At 37.2% G+C, this 26,891-nt stretch overlaps 1 protein-coding gene across 4 annotated transcripts; it reads right to left on the bottom strand.

Moving 5' to 3' along the window:
- Positions 1 to 1,916: 1,916 nt before the first annotated feature.
- PCF11 (PCF11 cleavage and polyadenylation factor subunit) lies at positions 1,917 to 25,719 on the bottom strand. 4 transcript variants are annotated; one of them, XM_040489499.1, is made up of 16 exons: positions 25,206 to 25,719; positions 21,367 to 21,492; positions 19,281 to 19,469; positions 18,733 to 18,927; positions 16,670 to 17,787; positions 16,102 to 16,282; positions 15,512 to 15,995; positions 13,407 to 14,971; positions 11,781 to 11,880; positions 8,617 to 8,736; positions 8,009 to 8,114; positions 5,696 to 5,879; positions 5,029 to 5,184; positions 4,686 to 4,778; positions 4,146 to 4,181; positions 1,917 to 3,034 (listed from the first exon to the last, which is right to left on the bottom strand). In XM_040489499.1, the coding sequence occupies exons 1-16, from the start codon at positions 25,395 to 25,397 to the stop codon at positions 2,819 to 2,821; spliced, it is 5,061 nt and encodes a 1,686-aa protein (XP_040345433.1). In that variant the 5' UTR covers positions 25,398 to 25,719; the 3' UTR covers positions 1,917 to 2,818. The 4 variants fall into 4 exon arrangements, with proteins under 4 accessions (XP_040345433.1, XP_040345434.1, XP_040345435.1 ...); XM_040489500.1 differs by having other exon boundaries at positions 8,009 to 8,111; XM_040489501.1 differs by having other exon boundaries at positions 15,905 to 15,995.
- Positions 25,720 to 26,891: the final 1,172 nt, after the last annotated feature.

Below are 26,891 nucleotides of genomic sequence, written 5' to 3'. Positions count from 1 at the left end.
AACATTGTAAAGAAAAAATTTGTAAGTTTTAGGAAATAACCCTTTTATTCTCACAAACTTCAACTATTACTTTAAAAGACAATATTCCATCTTCCCTGAGGCTTCCTTTGGCTTTCTTTGCTACACTTAATATTGTAGATTACTTACTAGTTCTAGTTCCCAGGGGTATGTGTTGACTTACTTTTCCATTTTGGGGGCCTATAATTCAGTGTTGCTTCTTTCTAGGTAAGTTATCAGATCTAGCTGTTCATTAAAAATCAACTATGGTGTTTCTTTTAATTAAGATTTAATTGACATTATTTTCAGGTATAACTATGGAGCTTCTTAAATGGTAGAGGCACCTGAATGAATGAGAATCTATTAAATGAGACCCTCCAAACAATCTGTTCTTAATATTCACTGATTCTAATGCAGTGAAATTTCAGGGCCACACACCTAAATCACTATCCAACATCCAGCCTCCTGTGTCAAAAACTAGGAACTAAATTTTCAATTCCAACTGTAAATACCTGTAATCATCAAGTATTGTCCATCTGCCACTCCAAAGCTAATTCCTTTTGTGCTGTTGATAATCTCTTTCCAACTCTGAGATTGGTCAATCATCTGTCTTCAACATGTCTCTCCAATGAACTCCTTTTAATATACATGTTAACATCTCTTTTTTGCCTCATTCTAACTACAATTAAATCTCTAGTTAAATTTCATAAGAGTAGCTCTTACTATTGTGTTACCTCTCACACAACCCATTGCTACTGGTGTTGGCACCCATACCTAGCTGTTCTTCAGTCAGTTGTTTCTCAGTCATTCCATATTTTCTTGACTTGTTTACTACCCAGTCTTTAAACTTTTGTTTTACCATTTTACCATTACTGGTTTTATTTTTTCAATAGGGCTTCTTTCTCACCTTCCCACCTAGGAGTCTAAATGTTTGCTCCCCAGGGACCTGTCCTTGACCTTCTTCCTTGGTATGGATACTTTTGGTACACTGGTAGGTTTGAATGTCACCTTTCTTTTGATTGTCATACCTTTAAGCCTTTGATAAAAGTTATGGTCTCCCCAAAGGAAGGTACAAAAAATTTTGCCTATGTTTTTGGATGCAGACCCTAGCCTTTCTTCCATGACAGTGTTCATGTATATTCCTAAGTTCAGCTATCACAAATATGTTACCTCTCAAATCCACTGGACACCTAAGTTTTCTGACTGAACCTCTCTATAATAGCATTTGACAATCTCTTGTATTCATTTGAATCTTAAAAAAAAAGAAAAACATGCAGATAGGGTCTGTTTACAATTTCTAGTGGCTCCCATGCTCCCCAGTGTAATACAACTAAGCATGACAAAGGAGACTTCATAATTTTCAAAGTTGTTTGGTTTTAACCACATAAAAAACATTTGAAAGCACGTGTTTTCAAGATTTTGTTTGCTGTTCATTCTCCATAGATATGTGGACTCCTAGTTATCCTCCAAGACTCAAATACCACCACCTTTAAGTCTTCCTTAACCAACTTCCAGGTAGTTTAGTGTACCTACTTATTTTTTTAATTGCAGAAATGAAGTAGTAATCGCAGTAAAATGAAGCAAAGCCAGATCTACATTCTTGTTCAACTGTTTTTAGTGACTCAGTCTGTACACTGGGGGACACACTCTATTATGTAGTAGTATCTGTAAATACCACAGAAAATATATGTAAAAAGTTTGCCAATGCCTACCACATAGCAAGTGCTCAACAAACTGACTTTCACTGTTTTGTATGCCCATCTCCAATAGATGACAGGAAAGATTAATCTTGCATCTCAGAGATCCTGCCTTATATATAGCAGGTGCCATGCTCAGGTTTTAAAGAACAGAGTGATGAACAAAGACGTAAGATAAAGAAGCCATTCTAAAGCCATTGAAGAAATAAAAAAAATACAAACTTGAAGTTTCTTCATCATTCTATTTATTACATGTATGAATATTAACATCTCATGGTATCCATCTAATTCAGTCAAAACCAACAAAGGAAAAAGGTTAACCATGTTTCAAATGAACATTCTTACAGATTCCCCTGTAACTTAAAATAGAAATATGTTCATCTGCATTAAATTGTTTGACAAATTTGAAAAATGTCACTTAAAAAAAAAATCACCTTTAGTACTTAAATATATTTGTTAATCGCTTGATGGTATCAGTGTCCAAGTTCAATAAAAGTTGCTTCATTAGATACTTTTCAAAAATGGACATCTGGATGGTTCTCTATAGCTGGAGAGATATATATGCAAAGTCCTATTTCGGTTTAAAAAATTTTTCAAGTCTGGCTTTTCTATTTGAGAAAAGTCCTGCAGTGCTCTCTCACAACCCTCATTTGAAGGATAAAACTAAGCAGAATTTGCTTCTGTAATCATGTGAAGCTACTAGAAAAAAAAATCTTTTATGTTGAGGTTGCTGTTTAATTCCATTTTCACCCAATAAAAAGTACAGAAACACTGTCTTTATTTGATGGTGTGCATAAATATTACACTCCATGGATAGCAAAAATATTTTTTATTTATAATTTACAGTTTCACAAGTGAAAATCGTACATTTTTACACATACAATTTCATTTTGTTAAATTTGCACACATCTACAGAACTTTCACACAACAAGCACCTGAAACTGTGCAGGCAGTAGGAAATGCAAATACTAAAATGTATTTATTAACCAAATGAGAGCTGAAGGCCCTGCCTCAGCTAGACAATTTATATAGATATATGTCTATATATACATAAAAAATTCTTCACCTTCTAGATCCAACAGCAGCTTTTTTTTAAAAAGAAAAACATACCTTTCTCATTTTATTTAAACTGACTCGACTGTATCACTTTCTGTTTTAATTTCAGTGGGTGTTGCTATGCTTTCCTCTGTACAAGCTGGTGGGGTATCAATTCGTTCTTCCTTAACTTTGGGACTTTCACAGGGTTCCTGCAATTCATTTTTGACAATGTTCAACATAATGTTCAAAGGGTTTTCAACTGGTGTCTTGCTGGGAGATGGTGTACAATCAAATGAAGATGTCTACAAAATGAAAAGCCCTGTGAGTTCTAATTCAAGTTCAAAAGTACCACATTAGTTTTATTTATAAGACCTTTGTGTGGACAAAGAAACATACACATAACAAATAAATAATACCTGCTTCCCCATACATTATAAAAGCAGGCAAATAAATATACTGAGCATTTAATACATCCTCAGCAGTGATCTGAGCTAAGAAAAGCAGTAACCACTGTCGGGCCAAAAGAAGTTGATTAGATATACTTCTATATTTAACCCCACAGAGATAGTAACCCCTACATATACTATGGAATTGTGACTATCGTAATTTCAAATACTCTGACCTCACAAACCATCAAATGTCCTAGAATGTCTACTCTCTTTTGATTACCTAAATGAATCTTCCAAACTGCCTTTTTAATTTTTATTTATTTTTTTAGTTTTTTTTTAAGTTTATTTGTTTTGAGAGAGAATAAGCAGGGGAGGGGCAGAGAGAAGAAGAGAGAATTTCCCAAGCAGACTCCGCACTGGCAGCACAGAGCCTGAAGTGGGGCTCAAACCTATGAACTGCAAGATTACCTGAGCCAAAATCAAGAGTCTAACGCTTAACTGACTGAGCCACACAGGTGCCCCTCAAACTCCCTCTTGAACCAGTTAGTGTTTATTGTTTGGTTTTAAGAAATGGTTACTCTCAAATATGAAAATTTGAACTTCTGAAGTCAAGACAGGTCTTTCAGATTTCACATGTGATCACTTTAAAATTATTCCTATGCTGTAATATGCTAAGTTTAAAAAAAAAAAAGGGCCGTAAACACTACCCATAACTCGAGAAATCTGTTCACATTATGATCATCCTCTTCAGTTTCCCTCACATTTCTCTGGGCCTACTGTTTTAGTAAAAAACATCAAGACTCCAGTGAATAGAATGCAAGGAATACAGAAATTTCAAAATCTAAATCAGATCCTATCAATCTAGCACCAATATTTAGTGAACAACCTAAATGCTACATCAAAACACAAAACAGCTCAATAAAGTTAAACAATATTGCTGATGCAAAAAAAAAAAAAAAAAACAAAACTGAAAATAGAATTTATTAATGTACATGAGAAAAAACAGTAATCAAAAACAACTTACATTTTGATAATCCTCGTAACATGATGGATGATAAATCTGAAGCAAAAAGAAAAACAGTAAGTAGGTATTCACATGTGTGTTCATTTCCAATAGACTATTCTGATAGGATTGTCTTTTTTAATTTACACCAAAAAATAGCTACCTTAGAAAGGTGGCAAAAATCACTTGGTCACATATGTGGATAAAACAAAAATTTCATCCAGTTTCTCTGTAATCTCGCTTTATACATTTAAGTAGATAACATGGTATACTTTTAAGATAGTAACAGTTTTTTTATGATGATTTATAAATTCAGAATTAAAATGATGTGGTTTAGGTAAAAAGAAGATTGACTAGATTCAGATCTACTCTGGGTTTATCGTTAACTAATTCTGCAACTTCTTATATAAAATAAGTATAGAACCAATTGACTGCTAAAATAACTTCCAACTCTATACCTTTTTTATAAGAATCAAAAAACAAAAATTTTTCTTTCCAACTGGTGAGCTAGCCCCTACAAAAAAAATCTAATCTTAACACTTATAAAGAATTGAAAATTACCTTTCCATCTACTCTAATAGCATTTTTTAAATGCCATTCCTCCTCTTCTTCATCCCAGTATTGTTCAAATTGTTCTTGACAGATTTCACAACTCTAAAATAGAATCATAAAAATGAAATTTACAGAACACATTCAATCAACTTAGGTAAAAACATATAAACATTTTATTAAGTGGAAGAAAACTTAAGTGTTATCTGGAAGTTCAATATATAAATACAAAATAAGTTCTAAGGATTTTGCATTCTTCCATGCAAAAATAGTTAACATTTATTTTGCTGTTGTTGGTCACTGATAAGGAAGTCAGGGATGACCAGAGGTAGAAAATTAAATATTCTTTTCTTACCTCAACTGCTCCAGCTGGTCCAGCAGGTACACTTTGGAACTCCTTTTCTTTTGCAGCCTCCTGAGTTTTGAGCACAACTTCTTCATGCACCTTTTCAAAAAACTGGCTCTTTGCACGTTCTTCCAAATCAGCTATTTCCTCAAATTCTATCCAGTCCTTAAAAGGAGTTGATTTAAAAGGAATATTTTCATTTGTTTCTAAACTTTTACTGCTTATCTTCAATATAATAGCATTGAAAGATAAGGGTACATTTACCTATAATATGCTTTAATATTATTTAAAATTATACTTTTCTGTGAACCCCACAACTTAGAGACAATACAAAGCAACTACTGAGAACAGTTAAGTTCTTAATGTTCATTTTCCATTACCTCTAGAGTTACAACTAATTTAAACAAGATAAATTTCACATAAAATTTTTGACAAAAAAAATGTCATAGGAAACTGGAATTTTACAGCTAGTAGAAACTTACGACCTACTCTTATCTCAACAAAAAGCAAATACATACTCTTCAAATTTATTTTAAAAACGTTTTATATTCTAGGGATCAAATTCTATTTAGAAAATTGATGAGATAGCTCCCAGCAATTATTTAAACTATAACACTTTTTAGAATGATAAGATTTAAGGGTTAAAAGATGGTTTAGAGGTATACTGATTACTTACTGTTAAACTGTAGTACCAACGTCTATGAGTGACTTTTCTGCTAACATCTTTTTCAGTTCTGTTTTGCCGATAATGCCAGTCCAAGTGGTCTGCATATACATCTGTCTGTGATGTTGTAAACCTCATTCCACAAGAGTAACACTGAATACCAGTGTACAGTCGATTTATAACGCTATCATAACGTCTATTTTGAAAAACAAAGAAATCATCTTTAGTTCTGATAATGTGGAAAAATGGCCAAAAGCTGGCTGAAACAATACCTAAGATCAATATTGTTCTCTAATATGTCACTGACCCTCTTTAAATTAACTTTGGTGAATTTTAGAACATGGAGTCTATCCTCTTATTGACAGGCCTGGCCCAGTTATTTCCTTTCTAGCTAAAAATGGAATGATCATCTGCTAACTAATAAGCCAATAGCTGGCCTGCTCTTAGATTAGTGTCAACATCAAGGTGGACATGGCAGATGGGTATGGCAGAACAAATGGATTTCACCTCTTCAGATCTTTGGAGTTCTGAATGACTCAACTACCCCACCCTCATCTAAAGAATGGTGAAAGCAGTACAAAAGAAATAATAATAGTATACATAACTAAAAAGAAAAATTAGACTCATGGTAAACTGAGGTGACCATCAGTTCTTACAATTCTGAGCTTCCTATTTGGAAAGAAATAGGTATACAGACCAACTAACTGAATAAATAGGGCAGTTATGAACTGTTAATACTAAATAATGATTTAATAAAAATGGTTTTATAACTATATGGGGAAGAGTTGGTAGGACAGTAAAAGAGCTGGCTAAATCTTCATTTTCAGGAAATCAAAAGATTGTCTAAATGTGATAAATCAAGAAATAAAGAAAAATATGTATCTTTTAAGAAATAGAGAAATGCAAGGAACCATAACTAACAGTTAAAAATGGTTTAAAAAAAGCGTCTGGTTGGGGCGCCTGGGTGGCACAGTCGGTTAAGCGTCCGACTTCAGCCAGGTCACGATCTCGCGGTCCATGAGTTCGAGCCCCGCGTCAGGCTCTGGGCTGATGGCTCGGAGCCTGGGGCCTGTTTCCGATTCTGTGTCTCCCTCTCTCTCTGCCCCTCCCCCGTTCATGCTCTGTCTCTCTCTGTCCCAAAAATAAATAAAAAAAGTTGAAAAAAAAAAAAAAGCGTATGGGTGGGGGTATTGGATGATTCAGTTAAGCATCTGACTCTTGATATTGGCTCAGGTCATGATCTCAGGGTTCGTTGAGAGCGAGACCCGCATCCAGCTCTGCGCTGACAGGGTAGAGCCTGCTTGGGATTCTCTCTCTGCCACTCCCCACTCACACTCCCTCTCTCTTTCAAAATAAATAAATAAACTTAAAAACAATTATTTTTAATGCTTCTGGGTAAAGAGTAAAGCCAGGAAAAAGGGATACTATCTTTTATTACAAGCCTTTATTAGAAGACTTTCATTATAAAGCTTTAATTCCATGAATTACAGTTAAAAAAAATTGAGTTTTAAAAGGTGTAATCCATTAGGTGTCTATATTTTTATGAAGTATTCATAAGGATATAATAAGTCCATAAAGCACCTTTAACTTTTTTTATAGGAGTAATACACACAAATAAAATATTAGGAAAAAATATGCACCAAATGTTAAAAGAGTGGTTATCAGTAAAGTTGGAATTGTAGGTTAAATTTATTTTCTTGGTTTAACTGAATTTTCTAATTTTCTTTTTTTTTCCTTAATTTTTTTTTTTTTTAAGTAGGCTCCATGCCCAACATGGGGCTTAAACTCACAACCCTGAGATCAAGAGTCACATGCTCTACAGAGCATGTAGGAATTTTCTAACTTCCTACAATGAATATGCATTACTTATGAAATGAAAATAGATTTTTTTTAAGTTCTTAAATACTAGACTATAAAAATCTCATTTTCCTATCTTCAAAAGCACAAGAATATCAAATACAGAAAAAATGATTAAGAGAAATGGAGATAAAAGGAATACATCATGATTAATACCTATTATTGTAACTCCTTATACTTCCTATACCAAATACAGATATTAAAAAATTGAAATTTGGGGATGGTCTCTTGGCCTAAATACTTGTGCAGCAGACATATTTTAAAACGAAATTTAAAAACATAAAGGCTTCTAGAAGTTTATGTTATGTATATTTCACTACATTAAAGAAAAAGAAAACATGCTTCCTAAATTTTATAAACACTTGAAAGAGGGGTAAAATGAATAGCACTAATAATAACATCCACTGTTTAATTAAAGTCATTGTCCCATTTATCTTGGAAAATTAGAAAGAAAATTAGATTACATACTGTTTCAGTTCTTCAATTGTAAAATTGGTAAGATCTGGAACATCTTGATCTTCATTTTGATCTTCCTCCTCTTCAGGGGCAGGCTGAGCAGCAACTTCATTTACTTCTTCAATTGAAAAAAAAAACAAACTTCTCAATACCGTTCTCTAAGCATTCATTATAGAGGAATACTGAAGTGTCATAAACATACAGAGAACCCCATCTTGTCTATTCACTGTATTTACTGACCAAGGAAACAAATACAATTCTTTGTTTTGATAACTGAAATTAAGTCTGATTTCTTAAAAGTCAATTTACATGAAATTTTATTTCATCAATATTCAAATTATTTTTAAAAACTAAATCAATATAAAATAACTAGTAAAAAGTCTGCACATGGCATTTGCATGAACGTAAAATGAAACAATGTCCACTATAAAGTTACTAGTACCATCTTAGAAAATTTTTAAAGTATTTCATTATAAGCCAATTATATTTCATTTCCAGAAAAAAATTAAAAATGCAAAATTTTAATGACTTTTATCATAACTTATTATAGCAAATCATACATACACCTTTAAAACTTAATGAAGTTTTGTGTACATGCAGTATAGAAAAACCATACTCACGTGTTGTAGCTGAATCAGGCTGGGACAATTTGAGAATTCCTGTTTTTAGCAGTTTTGAAAATAATTCATTTACATCCACCTGACTGAGATGATTATCAGGATATGCCTTTGGAAGGGCTCCTTTAAAAAAATAGCACTCTTAAAATGAAAGTAGAACTCAAAGATGTAAATCATACTATGCATTTTTCAAAGTTTTCTTCAAGATGCCCTATCAATAATAAATTTGGGGAATGCATGGGTGGCTCAGTCGGTTAAGCGTCTGACTTCAGCTCAGGTCCGGTCAGTGAGTTTGAGTCCCATGTAAGGCTCTGTGCTGACAGCTCAGAGCCTGGAGCCTGCTTCAGATTCTGTGTCTCCCTTTCTCCCTGCCCCTCCCCCACTCATGCTTGCTCACGCGGCGCGTGTGCACGCTCTCTTTCTCTCTTTCTCTCAAAAATAAACATTAAAGAAAATTAAAAAAATAATAATAAATTTGAAAAAATCTTCTTCAGGATGAGTGTAATTATCACAGAAGCTCCTAAAGTGAACTTTTCATTTAGGTCAGCAAGTCCTCATCTCTTAAAAATATATTCTAGGACAAATATTAAAAGTTAACACTGAAAACAGATACTTTATGAAACTTTATAAGTACTTTATAAATACTTTATTGAGCAGGGATAAACCCACGACAGGGTATCATGACCTGAGCCAGAATCAAAAGTCGGACGCTTAACCGACTAAGCCACCCAGGCGCCCCAATTACTATTCTTTAAATCAAGTGTAAACATAGTATTTTAATGTATTTGTATGTCACTATTATCTATTATGCATCTCACTATACCTCTAGAAAAAAGTTCTGAACTACTAAAAATTTCTCTTCATGACAGGAAATTCAGTTTGCATCCACAATATACATAATCCCTGCTCTTAACCACTGCATACTGTACCCTTAGCACAGTCCGTTGTACACTGCGGGCTAATTAATATTTGTTGAAATGTCTGAATACATGAATGAATAAATTAACCTCAACAGTCAATTACAACACCATTTCACACCCTAGTTTAACATTTACATTTCACTGGGATTAGCTATTTATGTTTCAGAGTTGTAACCAGCTATTCACAAGTCTGTGAGCAGCTGAGTTGAGTGATCAAGGGCATGAACTATGGAAACAGACTCCTGGGATTCTAACTGGAAATCCCATTTTCTAGTTGTGTGACATAACCAAGTTTCATATCTGTGCCTCAGTTTTATAGGTAAAGAAGAATCATCCTAGAACAATACCTAGCATACAGCAAATGATCAATATGTTTAAATATTTACTACTAGGAGGTGTTTTTACTTTCATTTTCAAGAAGAAACCTTAAGAGAAGCTGATTATAGAACCCTGGATGCTTTTCACACCTCTTTAGTAGGAGTGAGCAGAACCTGAAGTAAAGCATACTTAACATCTCACTCAATTCCTCCAACCTACAGGAAAAAGATGTGATTTCCTCTGTGACATTGCTATGCCCTGTGTGTATACACATGCACCCCAAGGTTGTAAAAACAAAAAGAAAATTTGCAGTTTTTGCACACTATCTCGTGCTACTCACTCCAACATAACAAATCCTCTACTCAACAAAAAAAAAAAAACTGAGTTCTAAAAAGAATATGTTAATACAGCACGTTACAAAGCACTTTTGCATATACTACCTTATTTGACTCTTAAAAAACAAACTTCCCAAGCAAATACTGACTTTATTGTCTGTCAAGAGGAAGCAACTGAATCCCGAAGAGGATATTTGCTTATACCCTGCCTACCTATAAAGTAGTAAAGTATAGTTTCTAACACTGGTCTTCTGACTGTAGATCCCAGTTCTTTCTTCCCTTTTCAATACAGTGACAACAAAAAAACATTTAAAAAATATTAATTTATCCTAATTGTCAATCTAGGAACTAAAAACACAAGTGTTTTTCAAATTAATTACATGAAATACTTGTGATGACACAATTTAAGAACTAAAGCATAAACTAGAACTTGACTGACTAGGCTTTCCCTAGTTACTTCAGAAGTTTTGGAAAACTCCCTAAATTTGTAAACTAAATAGTGCCACGCTACAGCATGTTTCTGAAAGTGCCTATTTTAATGATTAAAAAAATAAAGCAAGTACCACTACAATTTGGTTGGGCTAGTTCTCAATACACTAAAGCTTTGCAGTTATTTTATAAAATACCATAATTTATATACTTCCCATTGTTTTCAAATTAAATTTAAAATTCACTTTTTTTTTCTGTTTATTTTGAGAGGAGAGAGAGAGAGAAAGAAAGAGCGAGAGAACAAGCAGGAGAGGGGCAGAGGGAGATGGAGAGGTAGAGAATCCCAAGCAGGCTCTGCAGCATGGAGCCTGATGGAGTGCTCAAACTCATGACCTGAGCCAAAATCAAGAGTCAGATGCTTAACTAAGACACCCAGGCACCCCAAAACTAAAAATCGCTTTTAAAGCTCTCATATCCAATACAGTTACTGTATCCGTAACAATACTGTTATGCCTCATCTCACAGTAACAAAAGAGCTTCTCAGGGGACCTGGCTAGGGACTCAGGTTTTTCTACTTTTTTGTTTTTTTTAAGAAGGCTCTACACCCAACCCAGGGCTTGAACTCACAACCCCAAGATCAAGGGTCACATGCTCTACCAACTAAACCAGCCAGGCACCCTATTTCTACTTTTTTAACATGTTGTGTACAATTATTATTTGAGTGCCCATAAAGACATATGAATGAATCAACTTTATAAAGCAAAGTCCCTAGTATTCACTTCGTGTTTGCTGGATCATCACATATACACAAAACAAAAACTCAAAATATCAAATAACTGAGATTTCTGAGGTTTGTCATTTATTTCATTTTACCTCAACACAAACATCACCCTTTACTCCACCCTCCACAGGTTTCTTTCTTTTTTATGGTCTACAAAACCCTGGCTGACCATGTCTAGCTATCCAAGTATTCACAGGATCCAAGTGAATACACATAAACAGTGGAAACAAACTCAAAAAGGGAACACAAATTTCTAGCCAGATTAAATTTCTCTAAACTGCATATCCCCTCTCAAAATTGTCATTTCCTAAAACTGACAAAAATAGCTACTCAACAAAACAGTATTTGGTTTTTGAAAAAACGCTAAGTTCAGAAAGTACATACCTGAAGGATTCTGAACAAATGCTCCAGGATTTTGTGGATGAACTGGTAAAAATTGTTGTCCTTGGCCAAATGCTACTGGCTGAGCAACACCAGTAAGAACCTTTAAGAGAAACCTTGGTTTTAAAAAAGAACATCCTTTCTGTATTTTAACTAAAACTTTAACATTCTGATCATATAAAAATACCGACAGATATCATAAGGTCTGGTTTCTACAATAAAAATGTACAAGTGTAACTTAACTGGATCACTTCATTTCTAGACTTTCTACAAAAATGAAACAATACTCCCTTACCTGTTTCATGGGTTATAAGATATATGAGAAGTTTAAGATACCATGCAAACATAAGATAGCCAACAGTCTGTGTGACCTTACACAAATCACTTTACCTTGCTGATGCTTTCCCTTATTTTATAAATAGAACTGATATCTAGAGATATGACCTGTACACAATCATAACGGCTAGCTGTCAGCAAAGCTGAGGCCAGAACTGCTGATCAGACTCCTTCCCACAGATATGAAAAGCCTGCTTTAATCAGCAATCTCTTAACTCTTTTTTGATCATCCTGCTTGAACATCATACTTTGGGTTGCAAAGTAGACTGTAAAAGACAAACAACTACTGTACAGACTGCTTGCTATCAATAATGCTTATAACACATTTTAAAATCTTTTTGTTTTACATTTTCTTCCATGAGACATTACTACTATAAAATGAATCTGTCCTAGTAAGAAAATGTCAGTGCCTAGCAAAAAAGTGAATTTAGCCCAGGAGAATTTCAGCAGGCAAGCAAAGTAGTCATTAATCACACAATGTAAGCACACTGCTTTATAATTATTTCAATATGCATTTTAAAATATATGCAGAACAAAAGCAAAAGAATACCAACAGATGATTGTACAAGTTGAGGTGATGCACTGAATGTATTTGGGAGACATGTCACAAGTTTCCTGTGTTTACATTAATATCACACAACTGTATTCAACTGGAATCACTGGAAAGGTGGTGAAAAGTAAGAAGAAAAGAAAAAGAAAGGCTGTAAAAGCATGGGCAGTTTGATTTTATTTAACTCAGGTTAAGGAAGTTCTTAAAAGTCTAAAAATCCAGCTCCCTATAACTTTAAGGGGCTCCACAGTTCTACAATGTATCACGAGTCTATGAAACAAACTCACAATTGTGTAATACTTTACTACCTTTGAAACCAAAAAGGAAAAAAACATAATGGGGAGGCTATGCATGTGTAAGGGGTAATATGGGAAATCTCTGTATTTCACAGCTCAACTTTGCTGTGAACCTATAACTATTCTAAAACAATAAAGTCCATTAAAAAACAAACACTGTGTGTGTGTGTGTGTGTGTGTGTGTGTGTGTGTGTGTGTGAGACAGAGACAGAGACAGAGAGAGATTTCTACAGATCCTGGGAGAGCTAAAATCAATTTTGGATTTAAATTGCAAATTTAAGGCTCAAGACTCTCATCCCACTTGCCTAGCATGTGGACTTTTGGAGTACCTTACAAACTGTCAATCTACAGAATAAATTATCTCCTAAAAATCTTCAAACCCTAGAAACATTAAAATGGTCCACATCTGCAAAGAACATCATTTTAAAGTAACTACAACAGACTTACCTGTTGAGACGCCTGAATATTTCCTACTGTTATTGGAGCAGGTAAATTGCCAAAGTTTCCAAATTGGGAACTCTGGAGATTCTTTTCATCAAAATAGTGTCCAGAAGCTCTGTTAAGGGGATTCGAGAAACTCTGGTTTCCAGGGCCATGTGGTCCATTAAAATTTGGTCCTTGAGGTGAATCAAACATTTGTTCATGTCTTTGGAACTGTAGTCCTTGGGATGGGGCATTAAAAGCATTGCCAGGTGGATCATTATATGGACCAGACTGATTGAAAGATACTGATTCAAGCCTTTGTGAAGGATGATTGTCAAATCGTGTGCTTTGAAGACCAAGAGGAATATCAAACCTTGATGCTTGCTGGTGTTGTGGGCCATCAAATCTTTGAGGTACACCATCAAATCTTGGTTGAACCTGCTGTCCAGGTGGTCCATCAAATCTCTGTGGGCCTGGCTGACCAGTTCTTTCAAATCTAGGACCTGGCTGCCCATGTAATCCATCAAATCTTGGCAAGAGTGATGGCTGACCTGGCTGCCCATCAAACCTTAAAGCATGACAACCTTCAAATCTTGGACCACCTTGACCTAGAGGCCCTTCAATTCTCAGGCCACCTCCTGGTACAGAAGGACCCTCAAACCTCATTCCACCTCCTTGTTGGACTAACGGTCCTTCAAACCTGATCCCAACCCCTGGCTGACCATGTGGACCCTCAAACCTAAGGTTCCCACCAAGTTGATTATGTTGTCCTTCAAACCTCAAACCAGCTACTGACTGACCATGGGGACCCTCAAACCTCATTCCAACTCCCTGCTGTAGCAAAGGGCCCTCAAATCTGATCCCACCTGCTGGCTGACCATGAGGTCCATCAAACCTAATTGCAGCCCCTGATGGACCATGACCCCCTTCAAATCTAAGTCCACCTACAGGCTGACCTCGGGGATTATCAAATCTAAGTCCACCCACAGGCTGACCATGAGGTCCCTCAAACCGTAGACCACCCACAGGTTGACCCCGATGTCCCTCAAACCTGAGACCTCCCACAGGCTGGCCCCCTGGTCCCTCAAATCGCAAACCACCTGCAGATCCCTCAAACCTCAGACCAGGTGAACCTTCAAACCGAAAACCACCTCCTCCTGCCTGACCAATCGGCCCCTCAAACCGCAGAGGCGTCCCTACTGGTCCTGGAGGACCTTCAAATCTCAAAGGACACCCACCTCCTAGCTGACCTTGTGGTCCTTCAAATCTCAAAGGGCCACCTCCCCCCATTTGTCCTGGTGACCCATCAAACCTAAGAGAACCTGGTGTAGGAGGTCCATCAATTCTAGGGCTTAATTTATTAGGTCCTTCAAAAATCATCTTGGTTGGACCATCTCTTGTTACTGATGGCCTACTAGGTCCATCAAATAATGGTCTGTCTTCAGCTAAAGCTGTAAGTCGCTGATTTGTATCGAGGCCGGCAAATCTTGATGCTGGGCTATCTACAAATGGTTTATCTGAATCTTCGTATCTAGGTCGCTTAAGTGGAAAACGATCATTGAATGGTGACCTCTGCTCTTCTCGTACACCTTTTAAAAAGAAAAAGATGTTATTTTCCCTGAATCTGAATTTTTATTAAATTATCTTAAATCTTTTTATTTTCATGTAAATGTTTAGCCAAAAATATCCAAAACTATCTCACTTTATTAGAGGGGAAGGAAAAGACAGCATATCAAGCAGCAAGAAAGAGGATGCCCTCTACAGTCAGACACACCTGGGTTTAAAAAAAAAAAAAAAAATCCCCATTTTGTCAACTAATTATTTGACTTTGAGAGCAAGTTATTTAACCTCTCTGGTCTTGCTTCCTATCTGTAAAATGGGACAAAATATATTTAATTGGGTTATTGTGAGGATTAAATCAGATTACATATATAAAGAACCTAAGTCAAGTACCTAACACATAGGGTGGCCTTAAGTATTAGCTCCCTTCCCTTCCCTTTGAGGGGAAAAAATGAAACAAAATAAACAAAAGGTAGTCTGAACAGTCACAGAAATCCATCCCCACTTAGCTTGTTCATTTTCCCTTCACTGCTGATTCAATAGGCATAATCTGATTTAACTTTTTCTACCTTTAGCAGAGACTTGCTCGTCATGTCTTCTCCGGCCCTCATGGGGTGAAAGATTCTCAGCATAAGTACGACTCCCAGATATAGGAGAAAGACGTCTTGCTCTTTCACTAAATTGTTCTTTTCTGTCAAACTGTGCTCCACTATTCCTACTTGCATGTTTACTTTTGGATGGCTCACATTCTATTCCAGACAACAAGGCATCGGTCAAAGGGTAGTCAAAAATATCAGGATCTAAGAGATCAAGTCTTGGAAATGAATGCTGAACCTGTGTCCTTTTCAGTTTTGCTTTATGTTCATAGTAGGTTAATTCAGCATCAGATAAGAGAGGTTTCTTTTTTAATCCACCTTTATTTTCTTCTGTAGGACTATCCCGTACATTGCATCTATGTTTACCTTCTTGATACTGAAATAGCTGTCGAATTTGATGCACAACAACAAGGAACTCATCCTGTGTAATTTCACCAGATGCTAAACGTTCACTCGTCTGTGTAGGGGTGATAAAAGGAAATCAAATATTTTAAGTATAAAAAGCACTTACAAAAAAACTTAGACAAAAGAGAATAATGACTACATGTGGTCATAGTAACTACCTTTTGAAGTAATTCTCTTTTGCTTGCAAGAGTTAACTCTTTAGGAATCTGAAGATTGGCATCTACACTTAATCGATGCTGCTGCTTTGGGGTTCGAGGTGACAAGATTCCTTTAGTGCTTGACCAGCTCTCCCTATGCCTTAGATGAGGAGATTTACTATGTTCATCACCCTGTTGTAAGCTGAAACCACAAAAACATGTTACTTCATGAAAATTTTTTCAATTACTCAGGACCATATTCCAAAGGATCTGGTTAAAATGAATACATGTAACTACAAAAGTTAACTAAATGATTAAGAGTATAAGGTCTGAAGTCAGGAAAATCAGACATGAATTCTACTTCTTGCATGTCCTAGACGTGCAGCTTTAGGTAGACTAGTTAACCTTTCTAAACTTGTTTCCTTATCTGTAAAATAGGAATACTAATGGTATTTCACCCAGTTACTGAAAAATAAAAGGAAAAATAAAGCACTAATTACAGCATCCAATAAATATTACCCAATTTTAAAATTAAGACTGTCTTTAAAACATACATTATTTTACTTAATTAAAAACGTTAACATCCTACCTTTTATTTTCTTCCCAACCAGATTTCCATCTTTTGGTAGACTTGGAACTTTGCCAATTTTCTATATTCTCCTTTGGTTCAGTGCCGGATTTTGTAGAATGCTGATTCGCAGCTTCTTGTGGTCGTTCCTCTTCAGTCTTTTTTATTCGCCTCGGATCTCGAATATCTTGTTTATTACTCCTTTTAGCATTTCGCTCTTCCCTGGAAGGTAGCGTAAACTCTTCCATATGTGATTGCTTAACTCCTGATTGGCGAATCTTTCCAGCTTTGGGTGTGGAACTTGGAGACATACTCCTCTGCCTTCGTTTGGGTGACCGCCTATCTCTTCTCTTTGGAGAATGTATAATTGGTGATCGAGACTTGGGTGATCGCGATCTTGACCGCTTTCTAGTACTTGATCTCCCTGGTTTTGTCCCTTGTTTTTCTGATTCTTCCGTTATTGTATCCTGCTTTTGTACGATGCCATTGATGATTTTATTTCGACTTCCAACGAGTCGGTGTTCAGATGATTTCATGTGTTCATCTTTGTCCTTTTTTTCTGCAGTTTTTCTCTTGTCTTTTACATCATCATCTTTGCTATCAGTCTTATCCTGAAGATGTTTTTTTAACCTAGGATCTCTCTTGCTCATATCCGACACCCTTGCACTTTCGGATTCTTGATTTTTCAAGTCTTTTGTGTGGGATAATTTGTTTTTCAAAGGTGATGGTGATTTAGATTTAGATTTAGATTTAGAATCTAATTGGTCAAGTTCTTTCTTGGTTATTTTTTCACCTGATTTGCTTTTCTCTTGCTTGGATGAATTTAGTTTTTCAGAGGGTACAGTTTTACTTGTCTTAATATCAGATTGGTTCAATGTGTTCATTAGGAATTCTTTCCTGTGACTCTGATCTTTTCCATGCGAAGAATGTTGACTCATCCTATTAAGACGGGGATCCCGATTAGTTCCTTTCAAATCCTGAATTTGTAAGGATGGACCTGGACGGCTTTTCTCTGGTTGCACAGGAACTTGATGGGGAGGTTTAACAGCCAAAGGGGGAATTTGTGGAACATGTAATTTGGATGGTGCAGATCCAGGACCTAAGTTGGATGTCTCCTGCTGAACACTAAGAGAAACTGCCTGAAATACAAAATAAACGTTTATGTTAATACATAAAACATGCAGATTATCTGTCAGGAAAACAAAACATAAAGAATGTAATGTTTTTTCAATAAATCCATTCAATACTACAGTTACATTGTATACTTCTAGTGTTTAAGTGGAGATTAAAATGAAGAGAGAAAGTTCATGTACTTATGGGGCTTGTTATTTCTTACTAGTCCTTTACTTTGGGGTTTTTGTAATGTAATCTTTAAGAGAATGAAAAAAACATCCTCCCTCTTCCTAATTATGCAGGATTCTGAGCCAGACTGCTACTAAGAAATTACCAAATAAATCACTGCACCCTAGGTGCACAAGAATCAGAGTCATTCCAGCTAAATTTTAGGTCATAAAATTTAGTTCCTCCTAATGTCACTGATAATGAACTTGATAAAATCTTGCCTTCCTGCACTTCCTCACTCTCAAATTCAAGTGCTAAGTAAAATAACTTAGTAAAAGGTCATTCATGCATGGAAGTAGGTAATCTTCCTGGCCTCCTTAATTTTGTGATGGCTTTTCTTTCATAGGCTTTAGGAACTGGATTTCTACTCCTGAAACCTAAGCTCATAAAACATTAAAGACTACGCAAAAACATTCACAACAACACACCTAACCATCTTGGGACAGGTCTTAAGTCCACTTGATATAATGTTAATTAAACTAAGGTGTTATCTTAAAAGATAGCAATTTAACAGAAAAAAGTACTTGAAAGAAACTAGTGTATAGTTTATACTCAAGTGAGTTTTACAATAAGGAAATAAAAATTTGGTGTAATAAAGGTACCATAATTTATAAAATAAATGTGGAAAAAGAATACACTCACTAATAAAAATAACATGCTAATACAATTCAAATACAAAATAATTACTTCTCTATCTGAAGACAGGTTTAAAATATTTAAAATGCCAAATCTCCTCTACTTACCAGTTGTGCCTTAGCTTGCTCTAGCTCAAGCTCCAGCTTTTTCTGCTGAAGTTCTAACAACTGTTTTTGTTTTGCCAGTAACTGCTGCCTTATTAGTTGTTCTTGAGTAAGATTCTTCTGTATATCAGGAACAATTGGAGGAGTGGAGATGCTAGGGGAACTGACCACTGTGCCAGGTGTTGAAGGCTCTTCGGGCTATAAGAGAAAATAATGTGTTAAAAATATATATTTCACGGCTAAAAAGGAAGCTAAGGAGGAACTAAAAATTATCAGCTGACCTCTTAATAAATATTATCCATAATCATAAATGGCTTGTCATGTTTCAAGCACACAAAAAATCTTCCAAAAATTTAAAAACCGAAATAAGGATATTATGTAACACCTCAACAAGAAGAATGTACTTTAAATGCACTGTGAACCTGAGTGAAAAAAAAGTTTTTTTGTAATGAAACTAATTTAGCACGGGGTATTCTTGAGATTTCAAACAAGAAATTTTAGGTAAATCGAAATCTGATAAAGTATTATATACCATTCATATTAAAACTTACCGATTTATTTAAAAATTTAGGATTCACATGGATGCTAGATGTATTCACATTGGGGGGCAGAGGTTTAATAGGCCAAGCAGGATCTAACGAATTGACTCTGACATCCAGGGCATAAAGTTTCTTCAAAGGGAATATTTCATCCCATGTGGAACGTAATTTAAATAAACTTTTTCTAGTATTTTCATCCACCTAGAACAACAGAACAATTCTATGGCTTGTTAAGTTACTATAGAATGTTTTAATTATTAAGAATTAAAGCTATATAAATCTCTGTTCTCAATACAGCAAACATACTACTCATTCATAAATATGTACAACAGTAATAACTTATTAAAGGTATATTTGGTTTGAAAATGTAAAGTTTAATAAGAAACTTCTCCTTCAAAAAAATTCAGAAAAATTAAAGTCATTGTCCCCTGGCCTTTATGAAAGCAAACAACTAAGCAATTCTATTTTTAACAGTACAAATGTTTCCAAATTTTAGGGCTTGATATAGTATTCCTTATGTTACTCTTACTCTGGACAGAAGTCTAAAACAACTAGAAATTAGTTGAACCTGTAAGACAAATCTGTCTCCCTAACCAATCTTCTGCAATACAATATGCTTGGCACCTATAAACAAGTTATTTGTGGTATGGAAGGCACCATAAAAATTGAAATTCACAGGTATCTTATCCACTGTTGAGCTTTAGTGTTACCTAACTATGACAGGAATAATAACAATGATATTCAGAAACTAGTTAGCAGAGACACCTAGTACTTGGGAAAACTGAATTAGAATTTTAACTTTAGGATAATAAAGCCTGGCCTATATTCAAGTCTTTAGAGTTATATTTATTATAGTCATTTTCATCAACTGCAGGGTCAAAGCCCTGTTAGATTCAGTAATATTCTACCAAACACCCAACTAAATTTGAACATAATGAAACTGAAACCAAGAAGCTGGTTTAGCTCCCCAACTCCTGTAATGCAAAGTTGGCTTCTTAGACTACAGCTTCAGGTAAGCAGTATTTAGCCAAGGTCTACAATACACTATTCATCAACAAGCCCCTTAATACAATTTGAAACCCAGCTTTCCAAATTTCTTCTGCATATACTTACTAGCAGTATTTTTTTCTAAGAACTGAGAAGAAAAAAATTACTCAAGTAGCAACTACTTGAGTAAAACAAGTAACAAACAAGTAAAATCTGTTCTAACAAGTAAAATCTGATATTTCTTTCAAAATAATTCCAATTCTCCAAGTCTGACAACTGTAAGATTTCTCCAAACACAACAGGTTCAGCTAATAAAAGATAAGAACTACCATTTTTTTTATGTTAGGTAACAAGATTTAAAACTACTTATAAATGTCCTTTTGCTAAGTGTGAAAGATCAAGTCTGACAGGAAGAGAATGGATTACTCCAGCAAATCCCTTGTCTTCCTCAGCCTAATACTGTATTAAACAAACTACCAGATACAATGTTATGGAAGGAAGAAGTTGCAATCTCTGGGTATAGAAACTAACAAGCCTTTCTTCTAAACACTAAGAGGGGATTAAAAGTATTTCCAAAATAACTTAAAGCAATTAACTGGTCCACCATTCACACATACCTATTACATTCACAGAAAACACACTTGAACAAAGTAACAGGAAACATTTCCGGGGGCGGGGGAGGGGGGTGGATCACAAAAGTTTCAGGCACCAATCACAGGCTGGGACACACAGGAAGATTATGCTTTTTCAGATAGGAATAGTCAACATCCTAACACCAAAAACTGCAACAATGAAATTTGAAGTATTCTTGATAGCTTCAGATATTTTTGCCCATATTCTAGTGATGGAACAGACCTTCAATCAAATGAACTCCATTAAAAACAAAACAAATTCTAAAAGCAAACCCCATCTATTCTTGAATGGATAATGGAAAAGCCCTAGAATCTGCTTTAAAGATCTAACATAAAACACTAACTCTAGCATGGTACTTGATAAATATCCAAGAGAATAAAACATTTCACCACCCAAGAAAACCCAACACAAACACAAGTATTTATTTAATCAGGAACACATTTTTTAAAAATTCAAATGTTTCTAAATGCATATATACCTTTTCAAACACACAAATAAATGTTGCAACTAGATTTTTAGTAAAGGCAGTGAGATACTCTCTTCCAACGTTTTTCACGATAGAATCCATAAGGTACATAACAGGAAGCTTCTCTGAGGAAGGAGCCTGAAGTGATAAAAAGAAACTGAGAAGTTTAGTATAATGAATTGTCACCAAAGAATTACTTTTAAAAGTGAGTTTTCAAACATACAATACAGATTTCTATTCTTGTTGACGCTAAATACTTTCGAATTAATATTAACCTTTATGAAACTTAAATGTTCAATCAAGGTGTCATCTCTTACAATGATCTTTAGTTGAGCATATAAAATTAGCTCAGAAATACCAGAAAGACAAACCGTAATCTTTAGCACATTCATTTAACACTCGATGTAATTTCAGGTTCATACGGTAAAAAGACCTGTGTTTTAAGTGAGCAAAAAGGGGAAAGGGTATTTTCTGTAACCCGAGTGTAAGCTTTGTGACTCCCATTAACTTAGAATAGTGTGCCTAGATTCAACGAAGTAAAGTTTCCAGACTTCTGGCAGAAACCCTAATTTTCATAGGCATATTTTATATGTTAGACTCTATGACACTTTTGTTACCTGTAAAATCATTAGGATTACTTTTCTATAATCCAATGAACAAAGAAATTAAGTACACTTCACATATGAAGTTAATGGCAAAAAACACTCTGAAACTTGCACAAGGACATGCAGGAAGGTGCAAGTTGTTACTGATACAAGAAAAACTGGATGGAGCAGCTGCTGAGTCATGTAAATCAGGTTGAACTTGACTCTGGAAACCAGGATTTGTCCTGAAGATTTTCTTCACAGCATGGACTCTCCGTCGAAATATTTTTCCTCTGACATGCACAAACCAGTGTTTCTAAATTTGTGCAAAGCCAATGTGGTGATGCTGATACAGGTGGCCCTTTCCAAAGCAAAGAAATGTTGCCCCCAGTTCAACTGCAATGCCTAACCCACCACTGGCTTTTAGAATGTACAGCAAGTTTCCAGAAAGCATCAGCAGGTTCACAGACTTGAGGAGCATTAAGACACACCATAAAAAGTGTTAACTCCGACTCCACAGGAGCACCCATGATTTAAAGACAAAATAAAAAAAAAAATTATCCCCATTTACCCATCCCATGTGTATCGGAATCTTAACCCTGAACAACACTTACCCATAGCTATCTGTAGCTAGGGTAGGCTCACAGTTCTGCAGTACACAACGCCATCATATTTCACAAAACCAATTGCCCATACAAGTGTGTGGAAGTGCTCTTGCTTCTGTTAACACCTTACAACCAAAGTTGGCCAAGGAAACCTTTGAATAACTTTGTATGAAAAATTTCTTTTAGGTTCCTAATAAAAGGGTTCACAAGGCCACTGCATGTGGGTATACTAGTAAGTACCAACATGTCCAATGCTTTATTGCTGTGTCTTTATCTTACCATGTCATGTTTTATACCATTTTAGTCATTGTTGTACTTATGAAGACAGGCTCTCTTTAAAACCAAAATCTGTTCAGTAGGCTAATTTTTTTATTGTACAAGTGAATCCTGTATGTAATATTTTTTCACTACTACTGCCTCATGGGAAGAGTCAAATTAGGTGTGAATCCTTTAGTAATGCCGAGACGCTAGAGAATAAGGACACAAACATTCACCTCCAGAAACACAAAACCAAGCCAGTTTGCTACCAAATGACAGAAAATCCCTCCCCTCACCCTCAACCCCAACCCTGATTATTTCCCCAGTGACTTTTACATCTTTTCCTCAACCTGGCTTTCCAAAAATAACCAGGAAACGTGTGCCAAAAAAATTTCAGCTTTTATCAGCAAATAGTCCATCTATTTTCACCACTCTGTGTCGCCATACACAAATACAAATTTTAATGTGGTCACTATCGTCAGCATTTAGTTTTCACTTCTCGAAGGTCTTCTGGATCCATTAAAAACCAGCAAGGAAACTGTTGAGTGACAACCTGAACTGCTAAATATTAGACTCTGTGGAATATTAGTAATCCCCAAACTACTAGGTAATTAGATTTTAAAAATCAATGTTATTTAAAAAAAAAAAAGAAAGAAAGAAACACAAGTGTTTTGTTTTTTAAAAAAGGCATTCAATGTCAAGGTAAGCCTTCAACAAGGCAAAAACTAAGTTTTCACGTCCAACATGTTTGTGATATCAATAAAAAGGATGTTGAGTATGAGGAATGCTTCCTTTTTAAGTCTCATACTTTAAAAAAAGAACAATAGCTGTTTCACAGACATTCACAGGAAAAGGTGAATGAAGACTTGTATTTTAGCTGTCAGACTGAGCATGACAAACTTGTTGGGCCCTTAAAAACAAAACAAAACATCTTTACTTTTTTGTCCTCTTTAAATTAAGGTATGAAAGGACCACCTGAAACCGTGTATCTTGTGAACAGATTTACCCAAAAGAGTGGATGGAACCTAAAGAATGAACCCAAGTCACTTAAAGACTTTTGTTTAAAACACACAACCACGTAGATAAAAATAAGTCTTGGAAAGAGATTCTACACCTTACAAAGGTAAATAAAAAAGACAAATACATATTTTATATGTTTTATTCACAAATTTTATAATACCAGTCACACATTTCAAAACCATTTATTAAGAGTCAGACCACTCAGTTGTACACTAGACAGAAACCGCCTCTAAACAATATATTGGTGGTTGTTGTTAAAGTGGCCTTTTAAAAGGGGTTCACTCTGCTAAAAGGAGGCTCATCCTGTTAATTTCAATCACTAACAACTAGAAAAAACTGAACCATAGTACAAGCTTGAAAAATAACTTAAAACGTAATACTGGGAAGCTATTAAAACTCATTATGATAACTAAGTTTAACAGTAACTTAAATGACATCGCTCCCACATGAATCCACAGAAGAGGAGGACTACAGGGAAATATAGGGTGGCAGAGGACCACTTCTGTCAAGGGGTGAAGAAAAGCACGTCTTCACTATCAGGGAAGGGAGGAAAAAAAGAGAAAAGGAAGAGGAGGAGGGACTGAACTTTTCAAAAAAAAACTGCAAGTACTTGTTACCCACTGGGCCAGTTCTCCACCTACAGGTTGGATAAGATCTCCTCCCCCCACCCGAACCCCGCCCGAACCCCCAATTTCCCGTATTTTGGGGCAAATTAGACCCTCCGATAGGAGAATAAAAGTTCGATCTGGCCGCCCCCACCCCAAAACGGGGCTGACGGGTGTGAGCAGCTGCCTGGCTGGCAGGGAATGGATTCTCCTCTCTTCCCTTTCGCATCATGTGCTTTTCAGGCGCCATGTTGGGCTCCTAACAGGCGGCTGCTCCACTCGGGGCCAATTCCCTACTCCCACCCACCAACAGCTCGCTCCCAGGTCCCCCTTCACCTCCTTCCAACCCACAGAGCACAATTACCCAAAAGGGTAAGGGGGTGGGGGTGGGGGCGGGGAATGGGAGAACCACCACTCCCCACCTTCCCGGGGGTTAAAATGGTTTTAACTCTTACTTCCCCACACCACAAACTGCCTTTTAAGTACCCCCCTCCCCAAAGGGCTCTATTCAAAACGTGTGTGTCGGGATATACAATGCGGTGGCCTAAATAGGGAGTTGGTAAGCGGAAGTGGGACTCCACCCTTTATCCTCCCCACTCCCTCCCCCCCAAGAGAGGCCCACGCTCGAAGCCTGGGCCAGAGACCGAGCCTGAGTTGGAGGTGGAGGGTTGGAGAGGAGGAACACTGTCCCCCTTTGGATGGAAGCGAGACCTGGGATGAGGCTGACACTAAAATCAGGGAGTATTAGAAGAATAGGAGGCTGCGGGGTGTATAAAAACCTTGGCGGTTTGGGCCTCGATGAGAGAGACGATCTCCTTGGCGAAGGGCAGGTTCTCCTCGGCTAGAATGGTCAGCATATTGATGTGCGGTTTGCTATTGAAGGTCAGGTCTTCGAGTGATGATTGATAATCCCGACAGGCGTCCTCCCGGGCCCCCGCAGTACCGGCCTCGGCCGGCGTCTGCTCTGACATTGCGCCGCGGCCCCCCTCCGAGGTCCGCCGCAGCTGAAGCTGAAGCCGCTCTCGATACCCCGCCTCCCTTCCGACTCCTCTTCCTCTCCCCGGGTCTCTCGCGGCTCCGGCTTCACCACATGCTGACCGCGGAGGGGGGTTAGGGGACGACACAGGGGGAACCTCGGGTATGAAACGCCGCCGTCTCAAGGGTGATCTCCGTCCACTTCCAGCCGCCACAGAAGCTTCTTTCTCCACAGACACAAAATGGCGGCGGCAGTGGCGGCTCCAGCTCCGAAAATGTCTGTGTTCCCAACCGCTGCGTCGTGCGAAATGAGCAAGGGGAGGGGAAATGTGCGGTAAAAGGGCGGGGCCGTTGAGAAAACCAGGGGTGATTGGTTCATCCAGTAACGTCACAAGCCCCGCCTTCGGCCCTTCCGCAGGGCGTCCTGGCACCGCCTTCTTCTCCCGGCCCTACCCGGGCTTTCGCAACACCTACTGTTCAGAGGTGCGGTGAAAAAGACGGCCCCTCTCATTGGCTGATTCATAAGGGACTGTTCGGTCATTTGTTACCATAACAACCCATTCAGGGAGGCCAATAGGCTTGGGGGAGCCTGTTCCCGAGGCCCAACCCAACCAGTTTAAGGAGAAAGCTCAGCCGTTCCCTCCCCTCGTCCCTCCCTCCGCAATCCCCTAGCCACTGAGCGGTTCCGTCAATCATCCTCCCTCCCGCCTGCCCTGGCGGCTGCGGCCAGGGGGTGGGGGCTGAGGGGAGCGAAGGCTTTCGGCCCGCCACACCCCACCTCGCCGCTGGCGACTCAGGTGCTCCCGAGAGCTTGGGCGGGTCCAGCTGCGGGGCAGATTGTCTCTCCTGGAACTGACACAGGGAGTGAGACGCCGAATTTACCCGGAACCTGGGGAAGTGGTCTCCACGCTGCTTCCAACATCCACAAACAAAAACACCTAGGCCAGCTTTCTTGAGTCGAATCCCCGGGAAAAGGCTTTTATTTAGAGTTGTGTGCGAAAGGCTTTACCGTAGGGATTTGGAGATCTTTGGGGAGCCGACTCAGATCTCTAGGAAGGGTTTCTCAAAAGCCACACCCAGCCTCTAGCCTGATATCTCCTCTGTCTCAATCTTCACTTCGAAACAGCCTTAGAATACGCTATTTGGGGCACGTAGGAGAGAGTCTCTTCGTGCGAGCGTCTTTTCCCAGACTTCTAAAATCCTATTTGGAGGCTGGAAGTGATGCTCTCGAAACACAAAGCATTCAAATAGTTCTGCCCTAGAGCTGCATCATAACACAATAAACTAAAAGGGTTGACTGTTTTTTGGTTTTGTTTTTTTTCATTGAAGAGATGGTAACCTAAATGTAGTTAAAAAAAAAAAACAACAACAACAGGTATTAATTACGTAAAATTTGATTCACGATTGTCCTCCTTAGGCTACTAGGGCCTGCAGAAATACCTTGTTCTCCAGTGGAAACCGCTGTTAAGAATTAAGTGAATTCCTTTATT

This window comes from Herpailurus yagouaroundi, unplaced genomic scaffold, assembly GCF_014898765.1.
Source record: "Herpailurus yagouaroundi ecotype Mexico unplaced genomic scaffold, PumYag 180, whole genome shotgun sequence".
Classification (NCBI taxonomy): Eukaryota; Metazoa; Chordata; class Mammalia; order Carnivora; family Felidae; genus Herpailurus; species Herpailurus yagouaroundi.
Note: the sequence above shows the minus strand (reverse complement) of the source record. Positions and strands in the feature narration are given on the sequence as shown.

What these genes read in the sequence shown, in the direction of transcription:
- PCF11 (XM_040489499.1), bottom strand. Translation starts at nt 25,397, where the DNA reads ATGTCAGAGCAGACGCCGGCCGAGGCCGGTACTGCGGGGGCCCGGGAG. An exon ending in AGCAAGCTAAGGCACAACTG is followed by an intron (nt 17,788 to 18,732) that starts GTAAGTAGAGGA and finishes TTTGTATTTCAG; the next exon opens with GCAGTTTCTCTTAGTGTTCA. An exon ending in ACAATTGAAGAACTGAAACA is followed by an intron (nt 5,880 to 8,008) that starts GTATGTAATCTA and finishes TTTTCAAAATAG; the next exon opens with ACGTTATGATAGCGTTATAA.